Raw genomic sequence first — 11,620 nt, 5'->3', positions numbered from 1 at the left:
CTGTTTTACATGTTAAACAGGAGCCCCCAGTGTCTCCTACGCCTTCATCAGGGACCATCTGTTGATCCTGCAGCACTGAGTGCGCTGCTTCCCCTGCGTCGACACGGCCCCGGGCAAGTTCCCCTTGCCAGGCCTCGGGGTTATCATCTGCAAGGAGGGAGCGATGGCAGCCCCTGCCCCATCTCACTCTGGAGAAACAACAAAACCCACAGCAGAGCTCAGCCTGCGTGCTGCTCCTGTTGACTGCCAGGAATGTTCGCACCTGCAGGGGAGCCATTCCGGGAAATCTGACATGCCCTGGGGGCTGAAGGAGGCACCAAGATTTTCACTTGTGTTGCACACACGCCAGTGAGGAGCCCAGCCTCACTGCGGGTTTGGCGAGTCTGCACTAACCAATCAGGGGGCTCTGAGTCTGGGCTCTCTGAGTCTGGGCTCTGCGACCATAAGCTCTCTGGCCCTGGACACTCTGACCCTGGACCCTCTGAGTCTCAGCTCTCTGACTCTGGCCTCTCTGACTCTAAGTTCTCTGACCCTGGGCTCTCTGAGTCTGGGCTCTCAGACCCCTGGGAGGGCATGGGAACAGACAGCGATGGTCCTCACAGTCCCAGGCTCAGGACAGGCTCCTCACTTGGGCCCTGCCCATCCTGCCAAGTGCCAGGAGAAGCTAGTACACTGCCTATGCTGGCTGTCACCTGGGCCGGCCCAGGTGATCCCACCCATGCCATTGTTGGGGAACAGGTGTGAGGAGGCACCTAGTCCAAGGCAGGGCCCGGCCACTGAGTAATTGCTTCTCTGAGCCTCACCTTCTTAGGTAAAGACAGGGTGCACGGGCCCCAAGAGCAGGTTGTAAGGATAAAGGAAGTTTCTGTGCTGCCTGACCTGACACAGTTGCTCTAAAGGGTCCCTGGAGAAGCACACAGCTTCCAGAGGGAGAGGCTTTTTAGAGTTTTCAAAGAAAGTAACCTCTCTCTCAATCTCTCCACACACACACACACATGCACACAGACACACACACAAATCACACATTCAGACACACCCAGAAATCACACATTCAGACACACCCAGAAACACACACACACATACATGTCCACACACAGGTACCACTAACACAAGAACACACATACCCACACGCGCACTCACGCTCTCAGAAATACACGATCCTTCTCTCCACGCACATACACACGATGCACACACATGCACAAACATGCCTTTGCTTGTTTCCATCCATCCAAAAAAATCGTAACTTTCTAAAACCAGGGGACTGAAATGCACCTTTAGCCCGATTTCTGGGAATACCGTGGAATACCGTCTTCCTCTTAAAGCAGCAGCTGACGCAGGCTGATGCCAGCACGGATTCTGCTGTGCTCAAAGCAAGCACCTTCCAGTAAAGGCGGCAAGCGCTCCTCAGCCTGCATCACGATCTACCAAACGACAGAGTAGAATAAAATACTTTAATGTTTTGATGACACAAAGCCCCACGCTGCCCCGCTGCTCCTGGGAGGCTCCTCAGTCTGCCAGGGCTAGCACTCAGGCCCTTCCCTGCCGGCTTCTTGCCACACAGACCCACAAATGCTCTGCATTGCAGGCAGCCCCCTCCGAGCTCTGACTTGGGCCCTCTTCAGTTCCCACTGGACCCTGATTTGAGCTGGCTCTGGAAATAGCTGAGAACCCAGAAGCAGGATGCGGGGGCAAGTGCTCAAGGAGGAGAGTCAGAGTCGAGAGGCTGCCACGCCAAGACGTCGCCAGGAGCTCTGGCGGTGGCCACCAGGCCCAGCTAGTGCGCACTGGCCTCCAGCTGGGAGCCCAGTCTCGGGGCCTGAACGTACGAGGGCTCCAGGCTATCCGGGCTCTGCTTCTGCCGCCGCCGTCGGGGCTGGACCCCCTTACCAGGGGGTCTGGGCAGCCCACCCTGCAGCTGCCGCACCATCTCATGGTCCCTGTGGTCCAGCACGCGGGGCAAGAACAGGGAGGACTTCTGTGTGCGGCGGGTCTTGAAGCCCCTGCGGGGCCGGCCCTTGCCGTTCACAGACACGTACCACAGTCTCTCGGCGCTGGGCTGCCGCCGGGCCCCAGGCGTACTAGACACCGTCCGGTACAGCCGGGAGGCATACGTGTTATAGCCCAGCTCGTGGATCCGCTCCACAAACTCGCACTCGGCGCTGTAGTGCTCCTGCGGGGATGAGATGTCAAGGTCAATGCCCCGGGGAGACTGCGCCAGCGTCAGGGCCCAGGTTGCCCGATGCCTCCCTCCCCTCCTCTGAGGCTGTTCGGTCCAGTGCCAAACCCCGGCGCACTCTCAGCCCGCCACACCTTTGCCTAGGCCCTGCCCTCTGCCCAGCATGTCCTTCTTCCCCTGTGTGCCTGGTGAACTTGGCCTTCTGCCCAAAGGTCACCTTCGCTCAAAGCTGTGCCAAACAACTCCCAGCTCCTGCTCTCTGGGTTCCACCAGCCTCTGTCCCCCATCTGAGGGCGCTGACCCAGCAAAGGGATGTGTAGGGTTGTCTGTGGAGCAGAGACCAGGCCGGCCAACCCAGGTGCCCTGGCGGTCTGCTGGCAGTGTGGAGGTCAGCAAGGACTGGGCATTTGGACAAAGGAAGATGACAGCACCCAGATCTCTTTTAAAGAAATTGCAGAGGCTGGGCGCGGTGGCTCATGTCTGTAATCCCAGCAGTTTGGGAGGCCAAGGCGGGTGAATCACCTGAGGTCAGGAGTTCGAGACCTCCCTGGGCAACATGGCAAAACCCCGTCTCTACTAAAAATACAAAAAATTAGCCAGGCGTGGTGGCGTGTGCCCACAATCCCAACTACTTGGGGGGCTTAGGGAGGAGAATCACTTGAACCCGGGAGGCAGAGGTTGCAGTGAGCAGAGATTGCGCTACTGCACTCCAGTCTGGGTGACAAGAGCAAAACTCTGACTCAAAAAAAAAAAAAAAAAGAAATTGCAGAAAAGAAAAAAGAAGAAAGAACACAAAAAGCAGGAAGGGAAGGGGACACAGCCAGGTTTGATGAGCCCAGACTCTCCATTAAACGCTGCGCTCAGGGGCCCCAGCTGGGGTCATTGACCCCTGAGCAGCACTCTCTTAAGCTGGAGGATCCCGCCTTGCAGGTTGAAGAGGTTACAACACAGAGCAGGGGCTGGGGCCTGGCATGAGGCACGTGCTCAATCAGTGCCACAGATATTGCTGTTCTTAGGATGAGAGCAGAAGCTGGGGTGTCCCACCACAAGCAGGACAGAGAGGATACCTCTTTGTCATCAGAGATTAATGGGACCCTTGTCAGGCCTGGGGTGCAGTGGGGGAAGGGCAGAAGGGACCCTGCCCTCTCAAAGGCACAGTGAAGCTCTGAACTGAAGGAGCTTACACCAACATCCCCAAGGCCTGGCCATGGGAGGTTCCCTCAAGGGCTGCCTCATGGGGTCTTCTTAGTCTGTGGGGTAGGGAAGGGGTGGGTATGCCTTATGCAGACCCACTAGGCTTCAGTCCCAGCTACAGGCAAGTGGTAATGCCTAGGGCCACCTCCCTCAGGGGATGACTGACAGGAGCTGCTCCCTCCGAACCAGAAAGGGTGGTGGGAGGTGGAAGCAGCAGGTGCAAGGCAGACAGCAGGATCTCTCTTTCCTCCTGGGGACTGGCCACAGGGAGGAGTCGGAGGCCCTCATGGTCTGTCCCCATCTGGGGTGTGGTGTCCTGTGGGAGAGAGGGAGAGTGGAAATGGCCTCCAGAGGCTCCCAGACTGGACCGAGAAGCATCTGGCCTCGCAGGACCTCAGGGAACAGGATGCTTCAAGCACCCCATCCTCTTTTTCAGCGACATGAAAGCCCAGAGCAGGGAAGGGTGGAAGGCTTGACATGGTGGTAGGGGCTGCCTCTCCCCATAACCCCAAGCCCCCTTGCTCTCCAGCCCTCTTGGAGGCCCAGTGTTCCCTGGGCCACAGTATGGATGTTACTATCCAAGACCAGTCTCCATGTTTATAGATGGGGAAACTGAGGCCCAGGGGTGGTGCCAGGCCCTACATCACACGGGGATAAAACAGTGTCTGATCTGTTCCTGACCCCCACATAGCCTGGGGCTCAGGGGCTATCTGGGAATGAGCGGGTGGGCTCAGGGCCGACTTCCCCACTCCACACACTGGGTACACCATGTTAGTGTCTGGCTCCCACGGCAGACTGTGAGAAGCTCAGGGCAGGACCCAAGCTTCCCCCAGGTCCCTCGATCCTGCAGCAGGTGTGTCCTGTCAGGGCCAGAGAGGCCAGAAAATAGGCTTTCTCTTTGGGGGGCCACTTGGGGGGTGGGTCACTGAAGGACAGGTGCCTGTGAGCCTCAGGTGGCAGGGGTCTCAGGCTCTCCCAAGGTGAGAGATTGGGGGAAGTGTAGATCACTTGCTGACACGTGGTAGGGCACCTGGGGCGGCCAAGATGACCAAGGCAGAAGATGTTGGCTCAGGGGCCGGGGCCATAGACTCCAGAGCTACTGCAGTTGGGACTTGCTGTGACAACACTTTCCAATGTGTGTTCTGACACTGCCGTCCCACCAGACCTGGTTCCACAGGCCCCTCCCCCAGGGCCGCTTCCACCCCATGAGGGGTGGGGAGGAAGCCGACTCCGAAGCCACTTTGTTGAGCAGGTGACTTCTGAAGAGAGCTGTAAGGGCGGGGCGGGCACTTTCTCGTGGGCATTTTCTGGAGGAGGGCGTTCCAGGCAGTGAAGGTGTGGCCTGAGCAGCACAGATGGCTTGGAGAGTTGAGGGGGCTTCCAGAAGCTGGAGGAGGCTCAACCTTCGGATGACGTCCACACTGGGAGCAGATGGCACCTGGGCTGCTGCTCTGTGGGTGGAGCTAAGGTGCCTGGGGGATGCCTGCACATCATGGGAGTCCTCAGAAGCCATGAACTGGGCTGATTTGCTTTTTTAGGAAGCCCCCTTAACATGCACTAGCAGAGTCAACACATGGTAAGTGCCCAGGACACTGACTGGTGAAGGAAGGACTGAATGTCAGATGGGTGGGTGGATGGATGGATGGATGGATGGATGGATGGATGGATGGATGGGTGGATGGATGGGTGGATGGCTGGATGGTTGGATGGGTGGATAGGTGGATGGCTGGATGGATGGATGGGTGGATAGGTGGATGGATGGATGGATGGATGGATGGGTGGATGGGTGGATGGTTGGATGGATGGCTGGATGGGTGGATGGATGGATAGGTGGATGGCTGGATGGGTGGATGGGTGGATGGGTGGATGGGTGGATGGGTGGATGGACGGATGGATGGATGGATGGATGGATGGGTGGATGGCTGGATGGATGGATGGGTGGATGGATGGATGGGTGGATGGCTGGATGGGTGGATGGGTGGATGGGTGGATGGGTGGATGGGTGGATGGCTGGATGGGTGGATGGGTGGATGGGTGGATGGATGGGTGGGTGGATGGGTGGATGGGTGAAAGGATGGAAGGAAGGAGGGAGCATGGATGGACGGACAGGTGAATGGGCAGATGGACAGATGAACGGATGGAAGGATGGATGGAAAGAAGGATGAGAGAAAGGAAAGAAGGAAGGAAGGAGAGGTGTATGGACAGATGGGTGAAAATAATGAAGGAAGGGGAAGGAAGGAAGGAAGGAAGGGTAGATGGATGGGTGGCTTGACAAACAGATGGGTTGGAGGTGGGAGAGGCTGGAGCAGTGATCCAGGTGGGAAGAGATGAGCCTGCCTTATAAGGCGTGGTCTCAGGGATGAGGCAGAGGGAGGTGAGGTGCAAAGGCTGAAGAGATGCAGGGCATGTTCTGAGGACTAGGGACGGACTGAACAGCAGAAGGGGTCTGCCGTGACTCCCAGCCCACTCTGGGTGACAGTGAGTGGCCAGTGGGGCGATGATTAAGATGGGGAGTTGGGGAGCTGCTGAGTTTGGTTGGAGTGTCTGAGTCAGCAGGATGTTGGGGGAGGGTGGTCTATACCTCAGAACGGAGGTCAGGGCCAGACCCAGGAGTGTCAGAGTGCAGTGCTCACTGGCCCACAGTGGGATGAGCTGGCCTGAGGGCAAGCATGCTACCAGCAAAGTCCAGGGAGCCCTGTGGCAGGACAGCACTCCTAGGCAAGCTGGCCGCATGCAGGACTGTGGTATCAGGTGGCAGGTGGCAGGTGGCAGTTGACAGGGTTGGCATCCGGGCTACTCTGCCTCTCAGGTTGTCTGCAGGGCAGTGGGAACTTCTCCACTGGGCACTCTGGAAAGTTCCACACCCTCCAGCCAGACTGCTTGGCTAAGCATCCCTGTTGGGGCTAGGAGCCTCTGTTCACCCTTCTCAAAGCCAGGCTGTGAGCTCTCAGGCACGGAAGCCCCAGGTGGGCTCTGAACCACTGGGACCCCCTCATGTCATGCTTTATTCTGTCTCTCCAAATCCTGGGTCCCCTGTGGCAGAAGCTGGCACCATGAGGGCCCCTGTTCCCAGACACAGCTTCCAGGACACTGACTGATGAATGGACTGAATGTCAGATGGATAGGTGGATGGATGGATGGGTGAGTGGGTGGGTGGATGGATGGGTGAGTGGGTGGGTGGATGGGTGAGTGGGTGGGTGGATGGATGGGTGAGTGGGTGGGTGGATGGGTGGATGGGTGGATAGGTGGGTGAGTGGATGGGTGGATGGGTGGATAGGTGGGTGGATGGATGGATGGATGGATGGATGGATAGGTGGATGGATGGATGGGTGGATGAGTGGACGGGTGAATGGGTGGATGGGTGGATGGGTGGATTGGTGAATGGGTGGATGGGTGAATGGGTGGATGGGTGGATGGGTGGATGGGTGGATGGGTGGATGGATGGATGGATAGGTGGACGGATGGATGGATGGGTGGAAGGATGGATGAGTGGATGGGTGAATGGGTGGATGGGTGGATGGGTGAATGGATGGGAGGAAGGAGGGAGTAGCCTCTGGACCAGAGAAAATGAAGGGGTGCATCCCAGCTTTCTGGACCTTCCTTTAGCAAAACGGCTAAAAATCTGTGATGAAATCATCGGCTTCTGCGAGAGGGAGCTGTGGGATGTGTCCTCTGTGAGCAGGACTGAGCAGAGAGCTCACTGCAGGGAGATTGTCCTTGGGCCGCGTCGGCCAGGCTACTCATGGATGGAAAACCTCTCATTGCCCAAGGAAGTATCAGCCAAATTGCATGTAATGACTAGTTGGAGGTAGCAAATTTCCCTGTGACATGTATTTTACTCTGTGTATTCCCCACCCCTACCCCTTATGAAGAGGGGTGCTGCCATACCCACAGAGTAAGGAGACCCTTTTTGGTTACTCAGAGGCCCAGGCAGTAGATAGACTGGGTCCCAAGCCCATGCTCCGAGGCTCCTGTGTGCCCGGGACATGGGCGCCATCCCCCTTCCCCTCCTAGGTTTCAGCTCTCGCCTTTCCACCCTTGGAGAGAGCCGGCGGAGCTGGGTCAGCGCCCTCCTCTCCATGCTCCCAGGAGAGCTCTGGCTGCCCCAAGGAACACTCCCAGGTTATCTTGGGTCCATTTATTTTGGTGGAAATTTCGAGGACAATCACTTCCCTGCTCTCAGCTACTCTCAAGGGAGGGTGGTAGTGATGACGAGGATGGGGGAAACCTTTGCTAACCTGGCATTCTCCAGATCCCAGGTCCCCCAGGGCCAGGCTCCAGGTCATTCGCCGAGCAGCCTCTAACAGACACAGCCAAAGATCACTGGGCGTGGAGCCCTGGGCCAGGGTCTGGTCCTAGCTTGGGTCCCATGTTCCCTGGGTAAAGCGTTCTACTGCCCACATCCCCTGTCCCCTGGCTTGATGTGCAGCCCAGAATGCTACTCTGTCAGCGCCCACCCACGTGACAGCCTGGACTCACCGAAGCATAGAGTCGTCCCCTCTTGTTCATGGCCAGGTACCGCCCGGAGAAGAGACCCCTGATGGCCACAATGCCCACCTCCACTGCCGTTATCTCCAGAATACCTAGAAGAAATGAGAGTTGCCTCACTCCCGCCGCCCCCACGGAGGGGGCGGCTGAGGCCCAGCTGGCCCTGCCCAAAGCCACACCCCGGGATCAGGGCTGGGGAGGGTAGCACACACCCCACAGGTCGGGGAGTGAGCGGAAGTTCAGGGAGGGAGAAGTCACCGGACAGGAGGTAGAGAAGGGGACATCAGGGAAGGCTTCTCTTCATTCAAACTTGGGAGGGTAACAATGAAATTAACATTCCCACCTACTGACGCTGCCTGCACCCTGGTTTCCATTCGAGCCTCACAACACCTTGCCAGCTGCCATCATCATCCGACAGACAAGCAAGTGGGGACCACTATGGCTGGGTAACTGTCAGGCCCCTGCACATGTGCTTGAGCGGGAAATCAAGCCCTGGCAGCAGCCGTGGGAGTCTGAGCTCTGGGACTGCACGGTCCCCAATGCCTGTGCCTGCCAGCGGGAAAGCTGGGCCCTGATGAGCCAGGCTGATAATATAACCCACTGGCAACAACACAGCCAGGGTGCCTGCCACCCAAATCCTACTTGCAATAGATGTGGCGGGAGATCATTGTACCCGCCGGGGGACCTGGAAGGGCAGGAAGCCAGTTTAGACCCTGGAGCCGGCAGAGGGAAGCTGGACGGGTCTCACCCACTCCCCAGGGATAAGAAAATTTAAACCTCCCCTCCCGCCTTTTCTTCTGGATACACGAGTGCTGTGGTGGGGGCTGGGGGCGGGGGACTGCATCAAAGGACGGGTTGGGGTCACTGTCTCCCAATAGAGGCTGCGAGAGGATTGGGGCGACTGCCTGCACCCTCTCCAAGGCATGCCTCTCAAGAGCGCTCTCCTGGCACGCGGTCTGAGCACAGCCGCGGTCACCACCGGGCTTTTGCTCCAGCCCAGGGGTGCTGCGGTGCAGGCTGGAGCCTCCCGCCTTCCCAGTGCGCAGGCTGGGCGGCCTCGGCGGTGCCTGCCCGGGGACCAGCGAAGCGCGAGTCTTGACGCAGGACAGGGGCGGCTGCGGGCGCGCGCCCTCCCCTCCCCCTGAGCAGCCGACACCAAGAAGTTTGGATGCTGTGCGACTCCGAGGGGGAGCCTGGCTTTGGAGAGAACCGGGGTGTCTTTGTGAGACGAGTTCCGCGCACTCGGACGCCCTGGCGACAGCTGGTGCCCACCGTGCGACTCCGGAGGCGCATGTCCCCAGGACGCCCTCGCAGGGCTGCGGCTTTCCTGGAGGAAGCCGTGGTTTGCTGAGGCCGCCGCCGCCACCTTCAAGCCGCGGCATCGCTTCCTGCCCCAGGGGCCGGAGCCCAGCGCCGCGCGGCGCACCCGAGGACCGCTGTGGTCTTGACTGCCCTCCCACGCTCCCCACGCGGTCCTCCCAGGCCCTGAGCTCCTCTATCCTGCTCCTCAAAGGGCTCGGCGCGGGCCTCAGGTCCCTGTGACCAGAGGAGCCCAACCATGTTGCCCGGCGGACTCCCGAGGTGAGCGCAGCCCGGGCCGCGGGTCCTGCGTGCGGGGGCCGGAGTGTGTGTGTCTGCACCCCCAGGCCCGGGCGGACACCGTTCCGCGCTCCTGATCTGCGCGTCCCGACGGCGAGGGCCTCCACCCTCCTGTCGCTGTGTGGCCAGGGCGGAGGCGGGGGAGATGCAGATTCCAGCGGGGGGAATAACTGTCGGTGGCAGCCGCGGCCAGGGAACCGAGCTCCGCAGGGCAAGAGTCCTCCGCGCAGAGGCAGCGGCGGGGGCGGCCACCTGGACAGCCGCGAGCGGGGAGGGCGGAGGGGACGGCGGGGCGTCCAGGGGTCGGCAGGAGGAGGAGAAGTCGTCAAAATAATAAAGAGGATGATAAATGCCTTGTCCGGCTCCTTTTCTCCGACACATTCAAAGGGCTTAAACTTGTCAGAGCTGCCCAAAGCAGCAGAGCCTGGAGCCCCGGGGTCGCCTAGCTCGCGTCCCCTCAGACCAGCGGGCCGGACCGGGGACGGACTCTGACAGCCGCCAGTGCCCTCCGGACGTGAACGCCCATCCCCCCGAGTTCTGCTCGGACCCCAGCGCGCGCTTTTCTCCAGGACGTGTAGGGCAAGGAGGGCACCCTGGCAGTCGCCTTCTGGCAGCGGGAGGCAGACGGTCTTTTCCCGGACACCCCGGGCGCACCGTGCCTTCTCCCAGGCCAGACCCCTCCCGGCGCCGCTTCCCCCGGGGGCCCCGCAGCGTCGGGCACTCACTGTAGGCGCTGTTCTCCAGGCTGCCGTTGACGCGGCCGCTCGGGTGCAGCTGGAGGTGGTACTTCGTGGCGCAGTAGAGCTTGCGGCGCCGGGGCGCCCCGCCAAGGTGCTCGTAGACGCCGCCACGGCCGCCCGCATCGCGCCGCAACCGCGCCCCAGGGCCCGCTGCGGGCCAGCCGGGCTCCAGCAGGCTGAGCAGCAGCAGCCAGATTAGGCCCATCGTGGCATCGCGCCCGCCTCGCGGCGGCGGCGGCTGCAGGCGAGCGCGGCGCCCATGGAAGGGGCTGCAGCCGGGCAGCTGCGAGGTGCTCCGAGCGGGCTCCCGCGCCGGAGATGCTGACTCTGGCTTCGCGGGAAAGGTGGGGGAAGAAGGGGGAAGGGTTGGCGAGAGAGAGAAAGAGAGGGAGAGTGGGAGAGGGAGAGGGAGAGAGCGAACGCGAGTCCCTTTAATTTCCACCCAGGAGCAATGAAATTTCCGTTGCTGCGCAAAGCGCTGAAAGAAAGGACGGTTCGCCAACAAAAGGCCGACGTGGTCCCCAGGCGGAGGCGCGGGAGGGGCGGGAGGCCGGCGGGTGGGGAGCCCCGCGGGGCTCGGGGCTCGGGCCGGGCGCCGCCTGCATACACTCGCCCCCAGCGCACCGCCGTCGAGCCGCGGCTCCGCTCCGCAGCGCGCCCCACGCCCCCGAACGCCCTCCCGGCTCTGAAAGGTCCCCTCCCCGCCCCTCCCCCGCCCCCTCCCCCAGACCAATTATGCCTCCGAAAATTATAGACCGAGGCCTTGAGGCGGCCGCCCCAGGCCCTGTCACCCCCTCCCGCTCCCCATCAATCCCCCTGCACAATGGGGCCGCCGCCGATGACTGATGTCCGTGAAAACAACTTGCGGGGAAGTCGAGCTGACAAACGCCCATTAAAGGCGGCGCATAATGAAGGAGACCACGGAGGGCGGCGGCGGGGAGGCTCCGGGGCGCGGGCACGCGTGGGGAGCCCCGGGTTTGTGTCTGCGCCCTGCGCTTCCTGCAGGAGCAGCGGCGCTGTCCTCAGCCTTGCAAGACGCGGAGCGGGCCGGGCCTGGAGATGCTATCTCCTTTTGCGCACCCCAACTGGGCACCCGGAGTGGTGGGGTTAGCGCTCGTCGGGCAGGCTTCGGAGGATCCCGTCCCAGTGGCGGTCCAGAGAGGGGCCTGGGGAGGCGGGAGGAGGGACGCGAGAGCCAGAGAAGTGGGCGCAGACAGAGATCCCTAGAGAGAAAGAGATGCAGATAGAGACAGAGAGAAACGGAGGAGAAAAGGACGGGAAAGACATGGAAAATGTGAATGACAGAGATCGGCCAAAGAGAGGAGGCAGGGGAGACGGAAAGAAGACAGAGCCTCAGAGAACACCCAGAGAAAAGCACAGGGAGTCTGGCAGCCACAGGGGGTAGGTGATGACAAGAGGAACC

At 60.6% G+C, this 11,620-nt stretch overlaps 1 protein-coding gene across 1 annotated transcript; it reads right to left on the bottom strand.

The window, feature by feature from the left end:
* Window positions 1-1,437: 1,437 nt before the first annotated feature.
* FGF3 (fibroblast growth factor 3) lies at window positions 1,438-10,884 on the bottom strand. The gene is made up of 3 exons (XM_054440760.1): window positions 10,183-10,884; window positions 7,850-7,953; window positions 1,438-2,170 (listed from the first exon to the last, which is right to left on the bottom strand). The coding sequence occupies exons 1-3, from the start codon at window positions 10,400-10,402 to the stop codon at window positions 1,775-1,777; spliced, it is 720 nt and encodes a 239-aa protein (XP_054296735.1). The 5' UTR covers window positions 10,403-10,884; the 3' UTR covers window positions 1,438-1,774.
* Between the last annotated feature and the right edge of the window lie 736 nt (window positions 10,885-11,620).

Source organism: Pongo pygmaeus, chromosome 9 (genome assembly GCF_028885625.2).
Source record: "Pongo pygmaeus isolate AG05252 chromosome 9, NHGRI_mPonPyg2-v2.0_pri, whole genome shotgun sequence".
Lineage (NCBI taxonomy): Eukaryota > Metazoa > Chordata > Mammalia > Primates > Hominidae > Pongo > Pongo pygmaeus.
This window is presented reverse-complemented; position numbering and strand designations above follow the sequence as displayed.

Coding starts and splice junctions, on each gene's coding strand:
- FGF3 (XM_054440760.1), bottom strand. CDS start 10,402: ATGGGCCTAATCTGGCTGCTGCTGCTCAGCCTGCTGGAGCCCGGCTGG. Junction 7,954..10,182: donor CCTGGAGAACAGCGCCTACA/GTGAGTGCCCGA, acceptor CATTTCTTCTAG/GTATTCTGGAGATAACGGCA. Junction 2,171..7,849: donor GGGGACGACTCTATGCTTCG/GTGAGTCCAGGC, acceptor TCATCCCCGCAG/GAGCACTACAGCGCCGAGTG.